The sequence below is a fragment of the Leptinotarsa decemlineata genome, unplaced genomic scaffold (genome assembly GCF_025532065.1).
Source record: "Leptinotarsa decemlineata unplaced genomic scaffold, Ldec_3_MD MMD2_tig00000035_RagTag_RagTag, whole genome shotgun sequence".
NCBI classification, from domain to species: Eukaryota; Metazoa; Arthropoda; class Insecta; order Coleoptera; family Chrysomelidae; genus Leptinotarsa; species Leptinotarsa decemlineata.
In genome coordinates, this window is record NW_027412540.1 from 21,130,134 (window position 1) to 21,157,118 (window position 26,985).

The 26,985-nt window shown below is 34.9% G+C and overlaps 1 protein-coding gene across 7 annotated transcripts in view; it reads left to right on the forward strand.

Moving 5' to 3' along the window:
* GEFmeso (Guanine nucleotide exchange factor in mesoderm) overlaps nucleotides 1-26,985 on the forward strand; it is a 294,400-nt gene that overhangs the window by 260,611 nt on the left and 6,804 nt on the right. For all 7 annotated transcript variants that reach the window (XM_074172011.1, XM_074172014.1, XM_074172012.1 and 4 more), the window contains exons 5-7: nucleotides 20,766-20,863; nucleotides 23,916-24,183; nucleotides 25,885-26,196. In XM_074172011.1, coding sequence (XP_074028112.1) covers nucleotides 20,766-20,863; nucleotides 23,916-24,183; nucleotides 25,885-26,196 — 678 coding nt within the window. The remainder of the gene's footprint in view (nucleotides 1-20,765; nucleotides 20,864-23,915; nucleotides 24,184-25,884; nucleotides 26,197-26,985) is intronic.

Below are 26,985 nucleotides of genomic sequence, written 5' to 3' on the forward strand. Positions count from 1 at the left end.
TATATTGTATACATCGTCAACGCCCATATTAACCCAGTTTGATGTTTCTTCTGTTTTTATGAAAGTGATAAGGAAACTGTTTCAGTTATCAAAGTATCAATAATAGTATTACCATTTGAAAACGTATTTATATCTAGGAATAAATCAATCTAATCTCTTCTATCACCAACCCCTAGTTTTTAATAGCCAGTTTAGTAATATAATCATTTCCAACCCTGATCGTAGATTAGTTATTCCCGCCAGGTGTCACTCAGTAAACAGCAGGGAGTAGGGGTGAGAACGAAACCAGTCTTCTGTCTCTCTCACACAATGAGCTTTTTCTCACTGCGTGCACCGTTTTCGGTCATTATTATTGTTTATCCATCAAGCGTAGGTACAGTTTGCGATGCCACCGAAGCTGCGGATTCTTCAACAGAGTTTTTGAACTCATTGGATTTGCCAGGCATGTCCCGCATAATTTACAACTGAAGGTTGAATCCCTCCGTAATTTGAATGCACCACGGCTGTACAACGGCACGCCAGTAGTCGCTAACAGATTAATGGAAATCGATGTAGAAGACAGCATTTTGAATGGAAAGCTCCGAGGTGGAAATATATCAATACTACGAATACCAATTATACCTACCTACAGATGTGCCAATTCATTTTAAACGTGTGCAATTTCCAATTAGATCGGCATTCGCAATGGCCATTAATGAGTCCCAAGGCCAAACAATGTCCGTTTGTGGCTGGGATTTGACCACACCATGTTTTTACACGGGCAATTATACGTGGCATACTCTCGAGTGGGCAAACCATCCAGTTTGTTTGTGTTAGATAAACAAAAAATACTGTACACACTGTAGCATTAACAGATTATTATTATTTTTAAGTGTTATTGTTCTGATAGAAATAATTTATGTGGCAAGAAAACTTTTGCCGGGTGAGCTAGTAATAGAATGAAAATCGTGCTAGCAATACAACATGGGTCACCCGGTACATTTCTTGGTATTGGTTTAGCGAAGCGACTTTAATGAAGATCGAAGTCTCGTATCATTTGCATTGTATTGTGGGCGTACTTACCTTTTAAAAGTAATCAACTCGTAATGGGTACTGACCAAGTTGAATGTGCAAATTAAAACCGTATGAACATGAAGTGTTCACTCCTAGAATAGGAATATTCAACAGTTTGGGAACGAGTATGTATTAGCTTTCGGTTCCATAGTCCAGGAAATTAGCCAAGAAACAATGAATGACGAATCCTTTTGAGAATCTTCTTCCAGGCTTTTACTTTTCACTTTACCTACTTTCTCAATGTTCAGGCAAAATTGCCTTGTGAGTTTTCTCGTTTTATTTCTTGAGTTTCTCTTTTGTATACTTTGCTGTTGAGTGAACCAGTTCTCATGTCTTCGTATGTAGAAATCGTTTGATATCAGTTTCTTTGCATTGAGTTTTTGCCTTTTTCTCATTCTCCTTGCTTATTCCTCAATAATTTGCACATTTAACTCTTTTGCTTGTGATATCTGCTACTTCTTCAACAACTGGGTGAATCAGTAGTGTTGTCCTATTGTAACTGACTACAAATTTTTGAGTAATTAGTAAATTATCAATTAGTGTCTCTATACCATCTGTTTTTTCACATTTTTCATTATACAGTTTATTATGATTATGAAAAATGGAGCTCTTTCACAACTCTGTGTAATCTGAACTCACCTAATGTTTGCCCAAGATCGCAGAGCCGCAAGACCTACGCCATTTCAACAAAGCTCTTACTTTGAAGATAAATAATGTAGTTGAGAATGTGTAGTTTTCTATGACTGTTGAAAAAACTATGACGGTTTTATAAGGTACCCCACTCTTGAGGAGACGACTCTAGTCATTTCCTGGCTGCACCACCAAAACTTTTTTTTAGGTTCAGTTATTGGATCAGGAGTTGGAGAGTTGTGAAGCTCTCGCTACCGAACTAAATGTACAGGGAGGTCAGTTGGAGTCGTTTACTCGACATCCATCTTCTCTGTAGATTCGCTCCTGATCTAAATTTCCAGGAAAGTCAGTTGGAGTCGTAAACTCGACATCCATCTCCTCTGTAGACTCGCTCCTGATCTAAATTCAGAGGGAGATCAGTTGGAGTCGTAAGCTCGACATCCATCTTCTCTGTAGACTCAGCATCAGAAAGAATTTTAAAGTTTACTCTGTCCATAAAAGTCCCACGAGTAGCTAGGAACAGAAGGTCAATCACGACAGAGCCCCGCATTACCGTGACAAGGCGATGCTACGACGCGAGGGCGCTCGGTATCTCGAAGGTTCAGTAGAGACAGCTGATAGGCTCAGTGTCATTCATCCTCTCGTAACAGATATACACACTTTAGGATTAAGCCATCGTTGGGATGCCATTCAGTTAGGGCATAACATAACCACACGTGATTCTGTCATTCCCGTATCCAGCGGGGCTACGTGGAAGCAGGCATCCGATGACCGGTTTGCTCAACCCCCACATCCCAAGTCAATGCACTCGCTAAAAACAGCATGCACAGTGGTTCAGGCAGTGAAAGATGAAAAAGGACAGCCAACCCGCCAAACATGAAACATGGGCTCAGGAAGAAGAAACTGGTATGTCCCACCACAAATTATGTAATATGGCAAGATCAAAAGATCAAACAGTTTGATCTTCCTCTTGAAGATGATCACTTAGTAATCGAAACACGTGTCGAGGTGTTAAAATAATGGTTTGGTGTTGGGAAAATCTCCAAATAATGATCATTACTATAACAAAGGTTCCAAACAGTGCATCACAAGTTCGTCACTTGATAACAAAATGAGAGTTATTAGAAACTTGAAAAGCTTTATGTCAGACTAATTTTTAAGATGCTTGAAGTATTAGTATTCACTCAGCTTAGGACCTCTCGTAAGATGCGCGTTCGTTAGGAGACTGTCAAAGCTTGACCAAACCGAGTTTTTAAGGAATAAATGGTCCAAAAGGAAGTGTTGAAAAAAAGGTTCATCAACTGGCTAATTCAAATACCTGTATATAAAGAATTTTCCCGTATTAATATGGACTATTCTTTGTTATGGTTTTAATATAAATTTTCAAGGATAAACTCATTGAACGGTAACAACCATTATCTCTTCTCTGGTTCATTATTACAGTGTTGTTTATATGAGAATATGATAAACGAGTATTTTTCTGGGGAAACGATAAGGGAGGCGACATTTACGGCCGGACCACACATATCGGTAATGAACGGTGGCGTGAGACCCGCCAATAATGAAAACTAATGGTAATGGATTCCAGATAACTGAGTTGAGTTCCAAAATTATGTTTAAGATAAGAGGTATTTCGTATGTGATGGTCCATTAGTGTTTCAATTTATTTGATCTGCTGACTCGACACCTCAGTCTTGAAAAAATACTTGACAATGCAGGTCTGAAGTTGCATTTTCTTTGAGCATCGATTAACTTTATAGTGATGTGAACACCGTTGACTTGTGAGATGAAAAAGAAAAAGGTCATCAGGTATTTGACTCAGCTGCCTATCAAAGTCAGTGGAAAAGTAGATTTAATTGCTAGATGCTCGATAAACCAATTGTAGAGAACTGACACTTGGAACCATATTTTCAAATCTGATTCACACTTTTGATCTAGAAACGATTTTATTTGCATTTGGTAAAAGGGGTAACAAGGAAACTTAAACTCTCCAGCGAAGTTACAAATATTTTTGGTCCTACCCCCTTTCAATGTTCTTCAATGGAAATATTTTCAAGCAATGGGCGCTTTCATTGATAGGAACTTTTTCAAAAGAGATTTCATGATAAATCAGTCATAAGTCATGCCACACTATGTTTTTCAGTATTGACATTTTCTCCATGGATAAACCCCAAATTAGTTAGTTGTGTTATCATTAACATCATCATTAGCAACCTGAAGAGGTTCAGAACTGTGATGACAAAATAGCGGCTTGGTGTATTTCCTGGGCTGGTACTAATATTTTTTCAAAGCCGAGGTTGGTCAGACGGTACCATTAAATAACGCCCGCTTTCCTCCAACAAGACGGTAAAACCTCAAAATGAATACTTTACACAAGAGGAATTCAACACGTAACAGAATACCATGAATATTTGACAATCTTGAAGGGATTACTAATAATCTAAAAATGTCGTCGAGTTTTAGTGAAAGTGACAATAAAAATAAAGTTTGTTTTGTTTTAAGTGAGGGTGGTGACATCACCTCTTACGAAGTAGCCATCTATGCCATCAACAGATATCTCAATCCTCGATTATCAAAGATATAGGTATATGGTTATGATATCGAAACCAAAGTCCAATCGTCCCAATGGAAGAGCTGGTGAGCCAAGACAAAAAAAAACTAAGTTCGATCAAATGTCAAGGTTTTGCTCTCTGTTTTCATCGATTACCGTGGCGTATCAGGAGTTCTAGACACTTGGTTGTACGGTCAATAAGGAGTAATATCTTGAACCAAATTTCCAATTTGTTCAGGCCAGTCTCAACCTAGCTACACTGTTGGTTAATGGACTGACACCTATCAGAAAACATCTACACCCCTGGCTAATACCATGAAGAGCATTGAATTATGTCCGACAGATGTCAGTGCAGGATACTTCACTGAAGTTATTCCTGCATATGCTTGGCGATACTAGTGCCGGAATGGATTTTCAGTTATTGGAACACACTTGCAGACCGGTTTCGGGTTGTTTGGCCATTCGTCAGTGTAAGGTAGTGTCTATCATCAATCTAATGTCGATGATTTCCGATATTTTAAAATCGAATTCCTTTCATAGTATCATTCCTCGAACTAGGCATGAGCGAACGACCGACAATAAGTTTGTCATCGTCCCACCTGCCCGAGAACGAGGTAACCAACCGCATATCCGATTTTTTCCCAATTCCTATAAGCTATTAGCCAGGGGAGTAGTTGTTTTCTAACAGGTGTCAGTCTGTTTTAAAAAAAAATCTGTTTAAAATCTGTTTTTCCGTTAATCAGCTGTCGCCCCCATACGAACGACAACTCTTAGAAGTTGAGAAACTTGTGCGAGCTAAGGACTAACGAGGTCTTACCTTTTAACGTGTGATTCCTAACAGTCCATGAAACTATATAGTCTAGGTAAGTTTAGACTGGTCTTATTTTCTGAACACATAGCGTATACCGGAAACGGTCAAAGGGAAAATACTGTTCCAAACTACAGCTATCACGAAAAATTGGAAGTCTGAAATTTTTCTACAGGGCTATTCAAATTCGTTTCTGCACATGAGGATCACGTAAACGATAAGAGATAGAGTGTCAGTTTAATTATGGCAAAGTTGTGTATTTTAGAGACCTATTCAATGATGTAAAGAAATCGAATATAGCTCTTTTGGTTCTGGAGATATACAGGAAAAACCAAAAAATCCCAAATTATTGTTTTACCCATATTTTCTTTATTCGCAGACATATTGAAAATCTGTCCACATCTTGCTATTGGCACTTGATGAGGGCTCTCAGAATATATCCATGAATCTTTTATACAGGGTATCATCTGACTTGGGCCACCCCATCTATGAATTTTTAAATTTAGACCTGTATTTTTTGTTATAGTTTTTGGATCGTAGACGTTCACTTTATACTGAGAAATTAAATTAAATTTAATATTTCGAGATATTTCGGTAATATTCGATTATAATTGTGTGAATTATTCTCTTTCAAATTACGGCCCTGGAAATTGGTTGACTGAGTTGAAAAACATAATAGCAACTTTCACGTCTCCCTATGTATCGTAGAGTTTTCGAGAGTTTTTTTTTCATTTTTAGGTACCTATTCATATTTTATCCATTGCTCTGAGCGTTTTCTACAATGAACTTCGAATAAGAAAACTTTTTATGATTAATAAACAGAAAAAGAAATGATAGCAATAATAACATACGAAACGAACACTATAATTGTGATGAAAATTGAAATGAAGTAATTTATATAGGTACCCAAAAAAATTATTGGCGCAATAAATGTTCGAATTGGAGTCCTTCCATTTTGAGACATTTTGAAACTCGGTTTTTCATATTATTTATTGCCCTTAATACACTTATTTGCTGCATTGTTGCGAAATCATTCAAAATCCTCAATCTCGAGTCTGCCACATTTTCTATCTCTCTGCCAGCGTAAATCCCATTTTTCAATGTCACCCATAAAAAATAGTCCAACATAGTAAGATCTGGTAATCTTGCAAACCATCTTATTGCCCCATTATTTGTCTCGTAATGGAAGGACTCCAATTCGAATATTTATTGCACAATTAATTTTTGTGTGTATAAATTACTCACTTCATTTCAATTTTCATTATAATTTTAGTGTTTGTTTCGGATGTTATTATTGTTACCATTTTTTTTTCTGCTCACCAAACCACATATAATTTTTGTTGTAGATATGTTTCAGATAGTCATTAAAGGTTTTCTTATTCGAAGTTCATTGTAGAAAACGCTCAGAGCAATGGAAAAAGAATGAATAGGTACCTAAATATAAATAGCAAAATGTGGACAGATTTTCAATATGTCTGCGAATAAAGGAGAAATAGTCAAAAAAATAATTTGGGATTTTTTGGTTTTTCCTGTATATCTCTGTATATCTGTATATCATCATTGAATAGGTCTCTAAAATATACAACTTTCCCACAATTTAACCGACACTATCTCTTATCGTTTACGAGATCCCTATGTATAGACACGAATTTGAATAGCCCTGTATAAGAAATTAGGAATTAAGTTTCAATCGACATATTGTTTACAAACTTGCAAGAAATTTATTTGTTGGTATTCCTTATTAGAATAATGAAGTACAACATATGATGCTAAGTGGTTTTCATGGGAGTTTTTCATTTCGAGAATATGCGTGGCCTGTTTCCCTTTTTCAGGATGTTTATTATTCCCGTTCGGCCCGTGACATCGTTCTGTTTGATGTATCTCTACGATCAACATGTCGGAAAAGTTATGGCACTCGAAGGAAACCGTCAAAGAAAATGGTGTAACCGAATCAGTTTATGAGCGTTGAAACATGAAACAAAAGGCGATATATCCAATAAGTATTCTACACGGCTCGCACGTGCTGCCTAATAAGTAAACTTCCTGCCTTAGAAAATAATTTTACGACCATTACTTTTTGACCGCGGAGTGGAATGAATACAGTTCGGTACAGTCGAGGACTCAAAAGATTACAAACGAATCGGTGTCACTCGTTGTAACCTAAAGCTAAGTAAGTTGAATAAAAAAGTGAGATGATAGATGGGATAACTGGCATTCAGATATACAGTGTCATCCCCAAAGTATGCACCATATGAAGGGTTTTTCGACAAAAAGTTATTCTTGATAAATTAAACATGCACCAACAAAATACAGGACAACATATGTAATATACGAGGAGCCTTCAAAGATTTGATTTTGTGACAGGTGACAAAGTACTCTTATTTTGAAAAATCTCGGGACATGTTACTTAAAAAAATGGTTCAGCATTGAAAAATACATCTAGATTTGAACTCATGGCCATCTGAGTGAAGTTTAATTTTTTACCCATTTTTTAAAATGGGGACTACGAAAAAAATTTGTTAAAACGATGAATAGACAGCATTATGTATACGACAGTTCATTTTGAAAGCCTGTAATATTACAAATTACACAACTATGGTGTTAACCACGGTCAATTTTTTTGAGAAGTTAATGATTTTTCAAAGTTTTTGGTGCAAAGTTATGTTTATTTTTTGTTAAAACCGAAAATTACTCAAAATGGTACAGTATGTACAGTATTGTGACAAGAACTTAATATTCATTAATATCAAATCACAAAACATCAAAATAAAATAGATATTTCGGAACAAATTCATTGATTTCCTGGAGATTTTCTTATCCAAAATAAGTGTTTTGAGTTGAATCTTCAGAAAATCGTATGGGAAACTTATTTATGAAGGGTTTTTCGACAAAAAGTTATTCTTGATAAAAGTTTGTGCATTCCCTAAAACTAAACATGCACCAACAAAATACAGGACAACATACGTAATATACGAGGTGCCTTCAAATATTTGATTTTGTGACAGGATAAAGAACTCTTATTTTGAAAAATTTCGGGAAATGTTATTTAAAAAAAGTTGTTCAGCATTGAAAAATACATCTAGATTTAAACTCATGGCCATCTGAGTGAAGTTTCATTTTTTACCCATTTTTTTAAATGGGGACTATGAAAAAAATTTTGTTAAAACGATAAATAGACAGCATCATGTATATGACAGTTCATTTTAAAAGCCTGTAATATTACAAATTACACAACTATGGTGTTAACCACGGTCAATTTTTTTCGAGAAGTAAATGATTTTTCAAAGTTTTTGGTGCAGTTATTTTTATTTTTTGTTAAAACCGAAAATTACTCAATATGGTACAGTATTGTGACAAGAACTTAATATTCAATAATATCAAATCACAAAACATCAAAATAAAATAGATATTTCGGAACAAATTGATTGATTTCCTGGAGATTTTCTTGTCCAAAATAAGCGTTTTGAGTTGAATCTCCAGAAAATCAATGTCTGGAAGGCAATAAGACCCTTCATACCTTGATACCAAATAGTTGTTGGACTACAGGAGGGATGATCTACGGTGTCCAACAAGCCTTCTTACGGGTCACTGTCATTTGAATCATCATATGCAGAGACTCGGACTGTAGGAAAACAGTGTATGTCGCCTCTCTTTGGAAAATGATGAAACAGCAGATCACATACTTTGTGCCTGCCCCGCTGGGGACTCAAACAGGTTTATTTGGTCGAGTGTGAATAGGTGTGAGCCATAGTAAACCCTTGCGGGTTGCGGTCAAATAGACACACTCACTTTGTACCTAACCTAACCTAGAGAAGATGGAACTTTTAATAAATTGATGGATGTAGCCGTTACTACGTTGTAAATGCAAGAAAGATGAGAATTAAAACTTCTTATGTTTTTATACCAGTTTGTGTTTGTTACTAACGTTACTGCAGTTTCGTACTACAAGAAGATTCTCAAACGAATACAATAATAAATTTATTGTTTCAACATCAAATAAACAAAAGTAATATACGAAATTATTTACATGAGTCTACAGTTGTATGTCTTTCCAAAAATGTAACCAAACACGTCAGGGACACCCATTGAGGACTCTAGAGTTGCGCATGAGTTTCCCAGACATTTAGTTACAGTATTACAGTATAGACAGTATATAATAGACCGTATAATAAACTATAATACCTCTCATATACCTATACAGTCACTGTCGGTAATAACAGATGGTCCTTAATGACTATTATCTGAGTTTTGGTTACTTGTGACATATGGTATTTCAGTAGGTTACATCTGCAATGCTTATTTTTATGAATTTCCAAGAATTTCAAATAATTGAGTTTCTAACCCTTGCATGCCAAGGAATGGTTTGAAAACGTCGAATCAATTTTTTCTAGTCTGAAGGACCTTTCATGTTCATCATACCATTTTGAAAAATTTCGGCCACATTGTACCACATAAACACTATTACACTCCGGACACTTGAGCTTGTAAACTCTATATTTCTTTATCTTGTCCATTTTGTATTTTGCATTAAAAAGACATAACATAACCTGGCGCTGCAGGCAACCAGTGATGCAATTGAACCCAGGTTTGTGTTTAATAAACCCTACAAAATATAAGTAAAACATAACACCGAGTTAGATGCTACAAATGCAATACGCATGTATATATACAGACGGCTCAAAAACCAAAGAAGGCTCAGGATGTAGGGGGTACTCCACTAAGGATTGAGTGGGGAATGGGAAAAATACCAGGATGGTCTAAACAGAACTGGCTGGTATCTCAGTTGCCACAAAAGAAATAACCAAGAAAGGAATATCTGGCAAAATATAACAATCTGCACTAATAGCAGACAAGCCCTATCAGCCTTGAACAGACAACGTGTTACCTCAAGTCTAGTACTAGAGTGCCACCAAGATTTAGCCAAAGCCTCGGTATATAATAAAATTATCTTGAGGTGGGTTAAAGGGCACAACACGAGTGAAGATAATCGAATTGCCGACTCTTTAGCCAAGGAAGCGGCTGGACTAAGAATTTTAGGACCCAGTGGCACCTACGGCATGATGACAATTGCGGAACTAGCCAAACGGCACACCCATGCTCAATCCCTAAAGAGATGGGATGGAATCAAAGGATGCAATCTTGTCAGGGGTCTGGTCCAGGGTCTGGGTGATCCTGGGAAGCTGGCGCCGAAGAAATATCTAGATTAACAGTAGGATTTCCGACTGGCCAATGTCAACTAAGGAAACACCTCCATAATATGGGGCTAGTGGACACACCTCTATGTAGGATGTGTGAAACGGAAGATGAGACTGTCAGGCATGTCCTATGCGAGTGCCTGCACCTTCTTGGAAAGGGCAGGATGGACGATGACCTAGGAGGACAACTTCTCGGGAGGATGTACGTTGAGTCACATGTGGTATGAATTCTGTGGGCTTACACTCACCCTCCCTACTCTACAGATACAGAGAGATAACCTGGCATGTGGCCTGAATTCCACTTCCACATTGTTTTTTTCCGAAAAAGCCTGCAATTGTCTCTGTTCTTTTTTCTAAAATAGGATTATCGATCAGCCGATTATCGTACTGATTCAATATCAGAAAGTAATCATAATAAAACAATACTTTTCGCCGAGACTACACCTACTTTAGCTCGTCATCCCGCTCCGTCTCTGGCTCTAATCAGCTGAATTAATTGACGACGTTTAACCGTTTACATAATCAACGAGTGAATATACAGCGTTCGCCATTGGTAAACACCAGCGATAAAGCATTTACCTTAATTGAAAAGTCGAACTATAGTGTCAGCGACAAAAGTGATGGATCAATGTAGTTTTGTAATTCAAACGCCAAACTGGCTCGTTAACTACCATGTTAATGCCCTCCGTTAACCCCGAATCGTTGATGATTATCATTATGATGTTAATTGAAAAACAAACACGTTGATGAAAAAGTGAACGGGAAATTATGCATCCTGATTGTTGTTCGTGTCCCCAAAGGTGTGCTCATCTGAACATGTTTGTCAACTGAGGAATTCTTGATTTCGTTGAACATGAATCAGAAATGGTCTGTAAATTCACTTTCATTTTATTGAGTGTGAAAACTATTGAACCACAGTATGATGCAGCTCTACTGAGATCTTGTGGAATAATAATATTTGAGGAGTGCCTAGCATGTACATACTATGTAATAGTCATAACCAAAAATAATGTTATTTATGTAACAGCATTGTTACTAAAATCTTCCTAGAATGTTACACATGTACAGGGTCATAAGTTATCATCCATATATTCTTCAAGATTATAATAGGATTTATCCAGGAGCAACTCTTTGATTTGATGGTTAAACTGTTTTAGAGCCAGATTTTTTGTTGTACTTGGAAGTTTATTGTACAATTTGATGTCTATAAGTCTGGGACATGATTCAGATACAGCTAATCTGTGTGATGGCACTTCCAACTGTGGGGAATTTATGGTTTTTATTACAATTAAGAGTAGGAAAACTGGTTAGGTGCGATTTTACATATTTTAATATCTCATTAATGTATATACTTGTAACAGTCAATATTCTGAGATTTTGGAAGATAAGTTTGCAACTTGTCCTTCTAGTAACTCCTGCTATAAACCTAGATGCTCCCCAAGCTATAATACCATAGGAAATGTTACAATGAAAGTATGCATGGTAGTACATTAATAAGAGTGATCTATTTACATTCCAGCGTAGTTGTTGGATACAATAAGATATTAAGGGGATATCTTTTTACAAATCGTATCAATATGCTTGTTCCATTTGAGATTTTCTGTTATCTTCAAACCCAAAAATTTTGTCTCCTCTTGTTGTTGAATCTGGAGTGCTTCTTGCATGATTAAAACGTAAAAGCACAGTTTTTCTTTCAATTAACAAGAGACCATTGTCTGAGAACCACTTTTAGGTTCCTTTTATTTCATCAGATGCTTTATTAACTGTGGCTTTAATATTTTCCTGAGTTATCAAAAAAGATGTGTCATCAGCATACATAACGAACGGATCACTATAAAAATGATTTACATGTATTATATATAAGAGTGGGCCTGATATAGAACCCTGAGGAACCCCGAGGGAACAATTTTTAGATTCTGATTTATTTATGCTAACTTCTATGTAATAGTAAGTAACTATGTAATACTGAGTAACTAAGTAACTTACAAACCATTTGTGGGTTATTTCCCTGATTCCGTACATTTCAAGCTCCGTAAGGAGAATTTTGTGATCTACCAGATCAAATGCCTTACTTAAGTCTGTATATATTGAGGCATTCGTCAAGAAGCTCCTAAATTGCCTATTGTAATGCTTAATGCAAGAAATCATCAAAATATGAGATTTTTTTCGGGGAGTTGGGAAATTTTCACTGTTAATTCCCTCGTCTTTCACAATCTTTCATTTTTATTTCTGATAATGATTAACAAAAAAAGTATTGTGTGTCGTAATCTCATTAGAAGGCATTTTTCTAGACGTCATTCTGATTCCCATGAGCTACCGTTCATATTTTCTGAAGCTTTATGTCTGTTTAACACGAATTTCAACTTGTGAACTACACTAGCTGGGACCCAAATTGACCTGGTGGAATGACTCAGTGCAACTGGTTATTTATCGATTCTTCAGTCCAGAATTTCCAGAAGTTATATTACTCACAGCCCCTAGAGAGGGGTTCCTAAAAGAGCCGCTTCGAAAGTACCGTCATCGAGGAAACACGCTCACGTATGACAATGACTAATACTTTATCTCCAAACGCATCTCCATTGAGCCTTCGATTCTCGACTACGGCAATAGAATATGAAAAACCGGAAGTAACAACGTTACAGGTACACCGCTTCTTCGATGGTTTTGTTGATGATGATGATGACTACAAACATTCCACCTGTATTCGTCGACCTTGACTGATCGCAAAACTCGCAGTGAGTCATACCTCGAAGAATCCGAGAGTTCGATCTCCTCTTGATGCCCCAAGTCCATGTCAGGACGGTCTCGTTTTTTCAAATGTCGTTTTTTACCGCCGAAGCGGTTGTGTTTTAAGCTTTTACGCAACGTCTCTTCTTGATGTGGATTCACTGTATTTTCTTATCAAAGATTGGTTTCCTGTTCATTTCGAAGTCATTTTCGAATGAAAATGAACGAATCACTTCTTACGAAAGAGTTCGTAGAAGAGCGACATAATTCACTTGTATAAATATACAAAAACGGTTATTTTAATTTACTATGAATTTTATTCCATTCGTGAATAATGAGAGCAACAGTATGGCAATGTGAACAGTTGATAAAAATAACGAGGATATTCGTTGGTAACTATCTCCGTTCACTAGGATTTCAATAACAAATGCCACTTACTACATTCATCCCGACATCTTTGTCCACACTTTTGATCCACTGACACTCTTTAAGATTCTAATTGGAGGATAACAAAAATAGCTTTAATTCACTTTGAAGAAGATCGATATGAATCTATTTACTGATTACAGCAGTTAATTATACAGTTTGAATGAAGGGTCAGTTGAAATTTCAAAAGTAACATGCATGTATATAGAAAAGGAGGGGAGGAAACCGCATACACATGTTTCTGGCTATTGGCCTCATCAGCGCGGTGCAGCCAAGTGACAAGATATACAACACTTGGTTGCCGAAAACGGGGAAACAACGCATACGAACGGAGTCACCCACTGAGGGAATTAACAGTGAAAAATTCCCAACTCCCAGAATGAAATATATTTGAATTTTAAAATTTGAATAAACAATGCCTCTATTCAAACATCTCATGGATAAGGATTGATATCATGATACGAATGTCATCATCTTGCAATTCTACTTGTGTTTTGTTTAACTAATTTGAACAAAAGAGTCAGTTAGCAACTTAACTATAATAGACATATGTGGTTTTCGCTGAAAAAACGTACATAGTGTGTCAAAAAGTGAGTTTTTGACTTACAGATAGTTTTTTCACACATTTTTTTGGTAATCTTATGTTCAGAAACATTCGCCGAAAAAAATATATAGTAAGTCATTTCAAAAGTACTGTACAATTTACAACAGGATTTTTTTTTCATTAGTTCCACCTACTTTATATTGAAAAGCGGCTTCGGACTATCTGAATTCAAAATCAGGATAAATTTTTTGATGCATATATATTATCATAATTCAGAAAAAATTTCAACGAAGATTCAAAAAGTATATAATACATTCTTCAACATTGATTGAGTTCTCTTTAATGGCAAAAACCCTGAAAAATTAGTGATCAAAAAATGAGAAGCTATTCTTAAGAATAACAAAATTTCAAAAAATATAATAAATTATTTAAACAAAATAAATTTCTCTCGAGAATAACAAAATTGTTTGTAAACTAAAGTCACAAATCACAATTTTTTTTTGCTTTGGTTGTTTCTGAGTTCCGAGTTGCCTTTTGTCTTTCTCTTATCTTCAAACGCGTTTTTATCGAAAACTTGTTTTGTACAGTATGTACTTTGTTTCGGCGTACACCACATAAGTATAGCCACACATGTGGACATACAAGGTGTTAATTAAGTATGTACCATAAATTTAACAGACGATTCTTTAGGTAATTTTAAGACGAAATGTTCTTATAAACATGGGTTCGCAAATCCTTCGTTCTCAAGATACAGGGTGTTGAAATAAAAATTAAAAAAAAGTTATTCGTAAATATCTTAAATATCCTTCACCTAATTTTGTTGTTATTTGGCAATGGTATTTATAACATTAAGGAGCTGATTTAGCCCGAACGTGATTAAATTTATTAAGTCCAGTGGCGTCTCGAGCGGGATTTGAACGAATATTTTTTACTGTAAAATGTACGCCACTGACTTTTGTGCAATTTTTATTATTTCTCTGAATTAAGAAATTAGAAATACAACTTTTTTTGTCCCTTGAAATTTCTTCGTATCTTGCTTAGTTTTTTAGAAAAAAAAAGTCGACCTAATTGCATATCACTGGACCTCACAAGAAATAATATGGGGAATCAAATGTTTTTCTATTGGATATTATTATTTTTACAATTTTCCATTACAAATTAAGTAACAATAACAACAAATATTAAATAACATGATCATCTAGACTAACGAATTGCACTAAATTAAGTGTTGGAAATGGCCTCCTTCGTCTTCAATACAACCGTCTAGCCGCCGCATCATTGAATTTCGCACTCTTCTGAAAATACCTGGCGTATTTTTCATTATTCACATGATTTAATGATTTTATTCCGTAAATCCTCTTCACTTTGAATAGCAGTTTTGTATACCAACGCTTTAAGGTGTCCCAGAGAAAATAATCTGAGGGATTCATTTCGGGCGAGCGAGGTAGCCATGGGTGTGGGCTTGCTCTCCCAATCTAGCGATTATAGTAATTTTCATCCAAAAATTGCCGTGTCACTGCACTGAAGTGTGGTGGAGCACCATCGTGCATGTACCACATACGGAATCTTTCCATGACTGGAATTTCTTCTAAAAGTCCAGGTTAAACAATTCTAAGAACCTTCGGTATTCTTCCCCATTAAGTCTAGGTGGAAGGAAGTGAGGCCCAATGAGATGGTCACCGACAATTCCAACCCAAATATTCAAAGAAAACTGTTCTTGAAAATTATTTTCTATCAAGGCGTGTGGATTGTTTTCGGCCCAAATGTGATTGTTGTGGAAGTTAATAATTGAATTGCGAAAAAAACAAGCTTCATCTGTAAACAATATTCGACTCAGGAAACCTGGATTTCTTCTCATTTTACCGCGTAACAAATTAGAAAAAGCTAGTCTTACAGGCAAATCTCTGGGCAATAGAGCTTGCACACGTTGCATGTGATAGGAATAGGTATAGCTACTAGGTAATATTCAGTTCTTCAGCTATTTTCCGAGTACTGGTATGAGGATTTACTTCAATCTCATTTAAAACAGCTTTTTCAATTTGAACTGTTCGTACCGTTGCAGGCCTCCCAATGACAACCGTCGATCTTTTAAAGCTGCCTGTTTCAGAAAGTCGTGCATGGAGACGTACAAAAGTTCTTCTATTAGGCACTACACACTGAGGAAATTTTTCATGGTAAACGCGTCTTACAGCATTCGAGTTTTCGTGAGCCATTCCTTAACAGAAATGCATATCTGCCATGTCACTGTTGGTAAATTGAACCATGTTTTACAATTTTTATAACAATTATAAATTAAAAGCTTATAAAGTTGATAACTGTCAAGTTGTTTATCAAATGCTGCCATCGTTTTCCAAGGCAACCCTTGATTATTATTCATGGTATTGTCAGAAGAGTGCTAAATTCAATGATGCGGCGGCTAGACGGTTGTATTGAAGCCGAAGGAGGCCATTTCCAACACTCAATTTAGTGCAATTCGTTAGTCTAGATGTTAATGTTATTTAATATTTGTTATGAGGTAGCTATCAGTCGAACAGCTTGTCCTCAAAATGTTTTGCGATTTTTTTATTTATTTCGGCCCTTATTTCGTTCAAGAACTGCGCACATGTTTATCACCTGCGCAAATAAATCTAACAAAAGCAACGCCAAGATGATGAGAAATTCGGGTTCCGTCATTTATAGAAGAACTCTTAAGGGTCGTTCATTATTATATTATTCTCGAATTTTAAAAGCCTGTTGGTAGGAACAACAACAGGTGTTCGAAACGATTTTGGATGAAAAGTGTGGAGCCGATTTGCTGATTTCAGACGATTCACAAGGTGTGCTAAAGGAAGTGGCCATCTGCCCTCCATCTGGGTTTCTTTACCCAGATGACCTCACAGCCTGGAAGTATACTCGTAATATTAGAAAATAGGAATTTCGACTAGATCGCCCATTGAGTATTTTTGAATTTTCTTGAAAATCGGAATTCTAACTCATTGTTTTAGAATAATTTTCAGTTAAGGAAAAAATAATTTGAATTAGAACTTTGACTACGCCGGTTATTTAGTAGTTTTGAAATCCAATTGTCAAGTATCTGAATTTTTTCCATATATATATTCGCCAACTGTTGACTCTAATTAAGTTGAGTCTGGATTAGAGCATTTAATCAGTATTTTCGAAAATTTGTTGATATCTGATCCTTTTCCACATTAGTTGAGAGCTTTTAACTCGAATCAGAGCAAGTCCGAATAGGTATTGTTTTGGAATCACCAATCGCTATCACTACAGAAAAAATAACAGTGTGAAATTTTAATATTTAAAATGAATCAAGAGCCGAAGGCTAGAGATAATTTCCTTGAAATATTCGTAATGAAAAAATAATTTCTAAACATCAACATTTTTTGTCAACAGCGGTGGTACAACATTTATTTTTTGTGTCTGCCAAGACTACTGAAAATATTTTTAATGGGAAATAGTGGGCGCACGAAATTGCTCATTTAATAATCTCAAAAGTAGTTGTTTCCGAAGCTGATCCTTAATAATGTTTATTCAGTTATGCATGCATTCAATTTGCGATTGTAATTCATGCATAATTTGTCGAAACGAGAAAATGGCATCACGATTACATTTATTACGGATTCATGTATCTAGGAGAGTAAAAATAAACCACGACTCGCGAATTATCTTACTTTGATAAAAAATATATCCCACCCACGCACATAATAGTGTCAACACGTATATAAATCAACCTAATTTCACAACATCGTTTGCCGTAATAATGCATAATTTCGTGGGAAATCTGCACTTATGCAGTTTTTAATATAATTATATATTATTCAACATTCTGAAAGATGAATGTTTCCGAATATTGGACGGATTTATAAAGGGAGACGAAGTCATTAATATTAATAATGAATTCTTTCATTTGAAGTAGATAAATATATTGAATGGTTAGTGAGTCCTATCATTTGACAATAATTATCCTAAGGCAAAGATTGCTCTTTCACTCAAGCGCAAAAGAACTCTTATCAAAGTTATTTTTCAGGTTTATTGGACGTACTCTGCAAATTTGTATGCATGACGTTTCGTCTACTACGCCGGTACATATGAGCTAAATGAATAAAATCTCTGTCATCACAGCAGGTGCTTTCATTTCTCTTCGATCATATGGCCCATTATCTATGTCATAAGTGCTCAAGTTGTCTTAGCAGATAAACTATTTGCTGGAGGACAACTAGAACACATAGTTCGTTACCTCATCGTCTTTGATAAGGTTTACCGCAGTAGTTGACGAAACGTTAGGCATAAAAACTTGCAACTACGGCCAACAAATCCGGAAAATAAATTTGGCACAGTTATCTACATCCGTGAAGTTTACACTCGTGAAATAACTGTTTACATAACATCACTCTACTGATAAGTTACCAAACGATTTTAATAATCAGCAAAAATTGAAGTGGAACAAAATAATTTTTGGCGATTTCATCTTAAATGGAATTTATACATTTCGAACATCAGTTCTGAAAGTACATTTTCATAGATATGTGATGGAATTGGCCGATACTTGATGAAAATCCAGAACAAGTGACTTTCGCTATTGTATAGTGAAATACGTGTTTCGGTTTTGTAAACTGTCCATTGAAAATCTCACAATGAAATGTTATTTGAATGATTTTTATATAGTTATTCCTGGGTTTTTGTAAATAACATTTAATAACATTTTTCATTCTGTGTGGAAATAATTTTTCAAAGGCTTATTTTTTTACTGGTTGAGAAGTGTTACCTTCCTCCTAATTTGAATCAGACATTGCTATTAATGCAGAGTGAAGTAGGTAGTTTGTGTATATATATATTTTTTGTCAATAGGTAACCCTTAATTTTTTGCAACCAATTATGATTACAAAATAATAGTTTATTATTCAACAATCAAGAAATGTGGCCATCACTCATGAGAATGAAAGTTGTCATAAATCGTAAATCAGTTGAGTTAGTAATAAATCATTTTTCGCAATAGAATATTATACTTTCTCTTTGACTCATAAGAAAAATACTTTCAAATGAGATTAATTTGTGAAGAATATCCCAAATGAGAGAAATGCCATCAAATTCCATCTTCAATAGTTTGAATAATGAAATAATGACAGTTAAAAATTTTTTCAATATTGGCAATATAAAAATAACAATAAAAATTAATTGGCGCTCCGGGACGACTTCATTGATTCCAGTGGCGCATTTGCTTTTCCAGCTGCAGGAAAACCCGGAAAACCCTGCAGCACCACATCATCTGAAGATCGTGCTCTGCCATTGTCCTCTCTCTCATTAAACAAAATGTAAGGTGTCTCCAGAGGCTCCAATGAATTCAATACATCGCCAGAACACTTCGTGACACGACTATCGTTAAACTTAAACCAGTCCGATTCGTCTTTAACCAAGGCGTAATAATGATCAAATTCAACGCCAGAACCACAGTGAACAATGACTGTATGAATATTATAATAGTGGTCTGCTAGATTGAAGTGTTCATCCATTTCGAACCTTCGAAAGAGTTTGGTGCTTCCGTCAGAGATTGAGTCTTGTTTGAAGATCATCAGTGGTATTATTAGATTGACTGGTGCCTCAGTTATACTTGTTTCTTTATAACAGTCAGTTAGTTTAGCGCATGTTTGGCAATACAGTCGATCATCACCTGTTAAAAATTCCATTTTCAGATGATTTAACAATAAGCTTTGCATTGACTGGTTATTAGTCATATCAGGAGACGCTAGATGAAGTTACAGAAATTCCCATACGTTTTGCTACCTCTTGAACATTTACTACATAGTAAACAAGTGAGGATTTCTCCAGCAAAAGATTTACAAACACAAGACGAGATAGACTGTACGGAATCATTCATTCTGCTATTGTTTTGCCCACGAAGAGTATTCAACAGAACTCCAAGAATTCAGAACAATCCTCTTGTTGTCCTAAAGAGTTTTTAGTGGACTTTAAAGACTCCAGGAAATCGGTCGGAAGGAAAGATGATATATTCCTACGAAACTGCAGCTGCATGAACAGGTGTTTGACTCTGGTGAATAAGTAGGAAACATTCTCGTTCTCTTTCATCATTAAAACCTCGTTCTTAAAATTTTTCGTCATAAACAACACTTTTAAAATGCTATTCATGTAGCAAATGTTTCCTAAATTATTTAATCCAATTTTATTCGCATAATATATATTTTAAAACGAAATGGCAGTTCAATAATTAAGTTTGACGTTTGAGAATATATATTTGATATATATATATATATATATATATATATATATATATATATATATATATATATATATATATATATATATTTGAAGTAGAAAATTTTCAAGGCTTACTTGCGATTGAAACTAATTGAAACACTACTGTGAAGTAATAGGTTTGTTCATTTGCGATTGGCCTAGAGGCAGTGAGTTATGAGTCTGGTCAATTATGATTGGTTCGAAGGTGTGAGTAATCGATCAGTTTCCCTACTTTGTTGTATTAGAACAGATGGAATGAAAAGGAATTTTGTGTTGTATGATCTCACAATTCATCAACATATTTTAAGTCACCCCTTTGACATTCAGACCATTATGAAACTCGAAATGCTGGTGGTTGTAGAAAATTGAAACGTACTATTTAAATTACCGTTTTTCTGCTTGTTAGGTGTGTTTAAAATAAATAAAATATAGGATCCCTCGTGAACGTGTTTACAATTCATATCCCATAGCACATATCAATTGCGAATGCAATAAACGCCTTCGTCAGTAGTACATAAAAATGTGTTGTAGCATTTCTTTTTCTTATCTTATTTCTACAGCGTGTGTTTGTATTTTTCGAAGGGTTACTTGGAACCTTGGAAAGCCGATTCAGACTGCCCACTTGCTCAGCATCTGCAACATCTGTTCAGCAATTTAGAAGAGATATATAAGTTTAACAGGTGAGTTGTATAATTCTCCTTTATAACACCCAGATCGTCGCGTCGGTTAGAACTGGTTTTATTTTACGCCTCTCTTTGCAGATTATTTCGAGATTTATGTCTGGACGCAAATACGTAAAAATCGGTATAACGTGGTTGTATTAAAATGAGAAACGATCGTGATTAATGCGGGTATTTGTTAAGTTATCCGATTTGACATAATGAAGGTGCTTGAAAATTATTTGAAACCAGTCAGCCATTCTCGAATTCTCCTCGCCCGTTTTTCATTCGACACCCACGTAATTATAATTTGTAGAGAATTCCTCGAACGAAATATTTAATTTACTGTTGTCTCTATTATATGAATTTATATTTTCGTCATAGGTTTTAATATATCGATGACACATGCACTGTTTGAAATTTCTCAGACTCTGCTTCAAATTGGTGCACTTTTGAGCACCTTCGATGTACTTGAAAATGACAAATATGAACGCAAATATCAACTCATGAAAATCTATATCAAGTAATGGGTCAGTGACTTCATAATGGAAATAGTAATCTAACATAAATTTCCCTTTGAACTTTTGAAACTAAGATGATTATAATGACCTTTCGTGTCGTTTGTCTAATTGACAAAGCTGCAAATGTTCTTCAGTCACCATAAAACTATATTAATGAATCGATTCATTAATTCAAATAAGTGTATTCAGCTTTTCCAAATCCTTTTATAAAACTATATATATATGTATATATATATATATATATATATATATATATATATAATATATATATATATATATATATATATATATATATATATAGTTTCATATATAAAAGGTTCTACCACATAATGATTTGTTTACTGACCAGGTAAATTATTAAACATTTCATTTTGGAGTCGCACCAGTTTTTCATTTTTTTATATCTGAGCCTATAATATCGTGCAGATTACATTGTTTTTTGACACCATAATATGGTGGTATCATCGGCGAATAGGCTAAATTCCTCTTCTATATCGAAACATGTTAAATCGTTTATGCTTAACAAGAAAAGAATCGGCTCCAATATTGAACCTTGTGGTGCGTCATTTTTCATTTCGCCTTCTGATGAGGATGATGAGGTGTTCACAATATGACTTCTTCCTGTGAGATAATTCTCGAACTATTTATGAATAATTCCACGGATGTCATAGGGTTTCCGTACCTACCTGTCGCCAAAACAAAAATACTGAAAGATTATCCAATGTTTTATATTTTTATCTTTGAATTATCAAAATATTTTAAAATTCACAGTAATCCAAAAAAAGAAATTACAGATAATAATCATAACGGGTCTTTATTCATCATAATAAGAAATAAACAATAAAAAGATATGATAAAACATAATATGATGAATGAGTGAGGTTCAGCTATTATAGCTGCTTTTTTTTAAATCGGGACGGAAATTGTTATCAGTTGTCATAATAACTTCCGCACATTCAGTGCAATCAGAAATGAATTATAGCTGATGTCATAAAACAAATGATATGGGACAAAGCAAATGATTTTAGATAAATTAAAACATTCTTAGATCAAGATCTTCAGATGATGTGGTGCTGCAGGTTTTTCCGGGTTTTCCTGTAGCTGAAAAAGCAAATGTGCCACTGGAATCAATGAAGTCGCCCCGGAGCGCCAATTAATTTTTATTGTTGTTTTTATTTTATTTTTATCATTGATTTAATAAAATGTTCAAAGTTCTTTCACAATTTGGTCCAAAAAGTCTTTAGGTTTTTGAGTCTGTGGTACAACTCACTTTCAGTTTTTTTAGCAGGTGAAAGTCCAATTATTCAATGCTACCTTTCTATGGAATAGTATTTTTTCTACTCAATATTTTTAACATTACCAAAATTTATTACTCCATACACTTCGAGGTTTTATTGTTTTTAATAATTTTGGCGACCAAAATTGCAATACATTACATTTCCGCAGTACCTGAAAATACTGCGGAAATGTAATCAAAATAATCTGATGACGGAGCCAAACTATAAGGTCTATTAAAAAAAAGGTATCCATAAAATACTTACATCGTTTCTGATAGGCAATAATAAATACAAAAAGCTTCTAGTAAATCCGATTTTTTAGCCAAATATTTCAAGTTTGGTAACATTACTAGAGAGTCAGTTAGTCCTATTCACACTTAATATACAGTTCTTTATTTCACTCGCGATTTTTGTTTGGGTTCAGAAAAGGTAGAAACAGTTGAAAAACACAAATTCTCACAAACATAATTTCAGGGATGATAAAAAACTTGAATGTACTTGCTATAAATTTTTGAATCATTTATTTTTGTTATTGACACAATTCTGGAAATTGTCTCAATTGTGAAGATAATAAACTAAAGAAACATTTTGCTTGAGTGTCAAGGAACAAACCATTGCGAGAAAAGATAAAACATAGAACATACATTGTTATCACCTATTATCTAGTAAAATACCATTTGATTATTTCTGAACATCAATTTAGAAATTTAATTAGACCAGGAACGAACAATTCCTTGAATAGTTTTTTATAAATGATATGTTATAAAGAATTTTTCGTGCATAGTTAATTTAGAGAACATTTTGTGGTTATAATTGCATGGAAAATTTTTGTGAGATATCCGTCTTTCTAAAAACCATAATAATCATAAAAAATAATACATTTTTCACCATTATATTGTATATAAAGAGGGCAATGTACTTGTCAAAAAATTTAACCTTAAAAAATAGATTCAGAATATCAATTGAATATTATTCAAAAACACACTTAAAATAATTGGGGAAAATATGTCTCAGCAATTTCTAAAATATATTGTGATTTGAAAAAAAAAAAGGTAGAATGTGTGCGCAATTTGAAAATACAGCGTTTTAGTTTTTTCATGAAAATTAAATAAAAACTGTAACGGATATAAAATGTTGAAAATTTTGCCCATATATGCTCTTGAACAAAAATAAAATGGTGTTATTAAAATTTAAATGCTAAAAATAAACTTTTTTCAAAAATATTTCACATATCATTTCCTCAATGAAATATTAATATATGGAATTTATTTGCAGGTCATTTCTGGAAGACTTGAAAATAGCCAATTGCGAAGCTACAAAAATAGCAAACTGCTTCCTTCATCATGACTTGGGATTTTCCGTGTACAATGAATATTGTCAGAATTATCCTCGTACAATGGAGATTCTTGGACAACTGACCAAAGACGAAACAATGGCTTCTTTATTCAGAGAAAGACAGTTTGCATTAGGACATGCCCTGCCGTTAGGATCATATCTGCTGAAACCTGTACAAAGGATTCTCAAGTATCATCTTTTATTGCAGGTAATGTACTAAACACACACTTCTACTTGAGTTGAGCATGGTATGAAAAAAATTCCCATTTTTCATTTATAGAAAAATATTACCAAACCTCCAGTGAGTCTAATGCTTGAATCTTTTGGGTATTTTTCCTTTGGAAAAGACATTTCAATTGTCTTCCAATTTTTCTCTTTATCACTTACTGGACGTGTACTACAAATCAATGGGATACACTAAACGGAACGCATTGAAAAAGGTAAATGAAGAGGTGACTTCCTTAAGCAAAAATATCCTACAATTATCTTTGAAAACCACCACTTGTTGTCCATTTATAACTCTCAGAATAGATATTGATGACTCAAATGTATAGAAGAATATGTGGAGTCAGTTGAGCCATATCCCTCTGCAACGGTCACATCAAACCCTTCTCACGAACAAGCCGTAATTGAAAATAAGCCAGTCAGAACCATTCAAAGCCAAAGTATAATAATGTCTTAAATCAGGATGGTAGACGGTTGGGTTGGCGTGTGTGGTTTGCTTCACTCATTCAACCGAACGCATTGGTAATCAGTGGTTGGGGCCATGTGGCCGGACGATCGATTTTTACTTCCTAACCCGTGCTAGGAGTCAGCTCGTGCAAGTTTTGACTTCTGAGGGTTGTTGTTCGTAGGGAGGTGATAGCTGGTTAACAGAAAAACCGATTTATCAAAAAACTTTTGCACAAAATTTTAAATAATCATTCAAAATAGTTTTGTCAGTGTCAATATGTTTCATAGCTACTACATGGGCTGAAAAGTCTCGGGACCAACACATAGATGGCGCTAGTCTTATTGCATTCACCGCTTTTTCAGTTTGTACTAACCTTCAACAGAAAGCTGTTGAAATTTCATGATATTCTACTTATAAGTTTATGAGTTATTGTGCTAAAATTGACACTACTTTTGTTATTTTCAAAACAACGGATCAAAAACAATTTTGCTTTTTGATTTGACACTGTTTCTTGATGGAAAAAAAACCGTTCAAGCGAAGCTATCGCTTGAAAAGTGTTATAAGGACTCTGCTCAATCAGAAACAACAATTAAACGTTGGTTTGCTAACTTCAAACGTAGAAACACTGATGATGCAGAACTACATGACATCTACATGAGGCAGTAACACCAGAAAACATAAAAAAACACAAAATCGTTTTGAATGATGAGCATTTGAATATGAGAAAGCTCAGTTCAGAATGGGTGCCGCGTGAGCTCACTGTTGACCAAAAACCAGAATATTATAAGTGAACAGTGAATTTTATATAGCTTTATTGGCAGTCCATCTGTTTTCCACATTTCTCACAACCATACTTTTCCACCATTCAAAAACTCAGGATGCAATAATTCGGGGTTTAAAAACTCAAGTCCAAAAAACACAGGCTCCAAAAAATATTCTTACAATATCTTAACGTTATTCATGTCAGTGGTCAGATGAATATTTACTATTAAATTTTCCCAACCTCGAATCTGTTTAAAATCTGTTTTTCCGTTAACCAGCTGTCGCACCCCTACGAACGACAACCCTCAGAAGTCTTAACGAGGTCTTACCTTTTAACGTGTGATTCCTATCACGGATAGATATTTATATTTTCTACATTTGACTCAGTTTATATTGATTATACAACCTCAATTGATTCATACACCACATCATTTCGAAAAAATAATCATCTATTCATATACTTTCTATTTCCAGAGACTGTCCAAGCAGTGTGATCCTGTCCACAAACCTGCCGTAGACTTAGCACTCACAACGATGACTGGAATCGCCTCCGATATAAACAACATGAAGCGTAAGCATGAGCATGCGGTACGTGTACAAGAAATCCAGTCTCAGCTGTACAGCTGGAATGGTCCAGATCTGACAACCGTTGGCGAGCTCATAGCAGAGGGCACTTTTAGAGTAGTGGGTGCGAGGGGACGTAGGCATGTATTTCTTTTCGAGAAAATGTTCGTGCTGGCTAAAAGCAAACAAGGGGGTGCTTTGGCTTACAAGAGCCATATTGATGTAAGTTTTTCCTTTATGGATTCCGTTATAAGCAGGTATTCAAATTGTTTGTAATATTTGTGTCCGTAGTAAAATTTCATATGGTAAAAGTTAATGCCACTTACAATGAAATTCCTGAGAAATGAATATCTCCATTTATTTCCTCACTTTTATTGCATCTCAAGAATTGTCAAAAAATTCGTATTCTATTAATAAATTTGGTTAACCTGATTCAATCAGAACATTGCTTTCGCGGCCGAGTTTTCAATGTCACTATTTTTCGGGTTCGAAGGCCGTCGATTTTTGGAATTTCTTCCTGACGTTTCGCTGGTGCGAGTTGCAAGCATCTTCAGAGGTTTATAGTTCCTGAATTTTTTTCCTCGGAGTGATCGGAGAAAAAAAAACAAGATTTATAAACTTCTGAAAAGCTAGCCAATCGCGCCAGCGGGATAACATTTGAAAAAACGACGGCCTTCCCGAAAAATAGTGACATTGGTTGCAAATATATATAATGGGGAATGTTCCTCAATTTGGGTTATTACAGCAAATGCAAGTTTGAACAAAATAAAGTTGAGTTTAATTCATGAGTTTTTCAAATTCACTTCAAAAAGTATTCAAAATGATGTTTCAAATGTTGGGATTTAATTTTCAAAAGGATTTGTTTCTAATTCACATATTGGCAACAGCGCCTAGAATTTATACGTACCTAGATATTCGACTTTAAAAAAGGAAAATTATCTTTATAAATCAACAAATGAGGCAAAATATAAATTATAGTTCAATACCACCTCCACAAGCCACATAAACAAC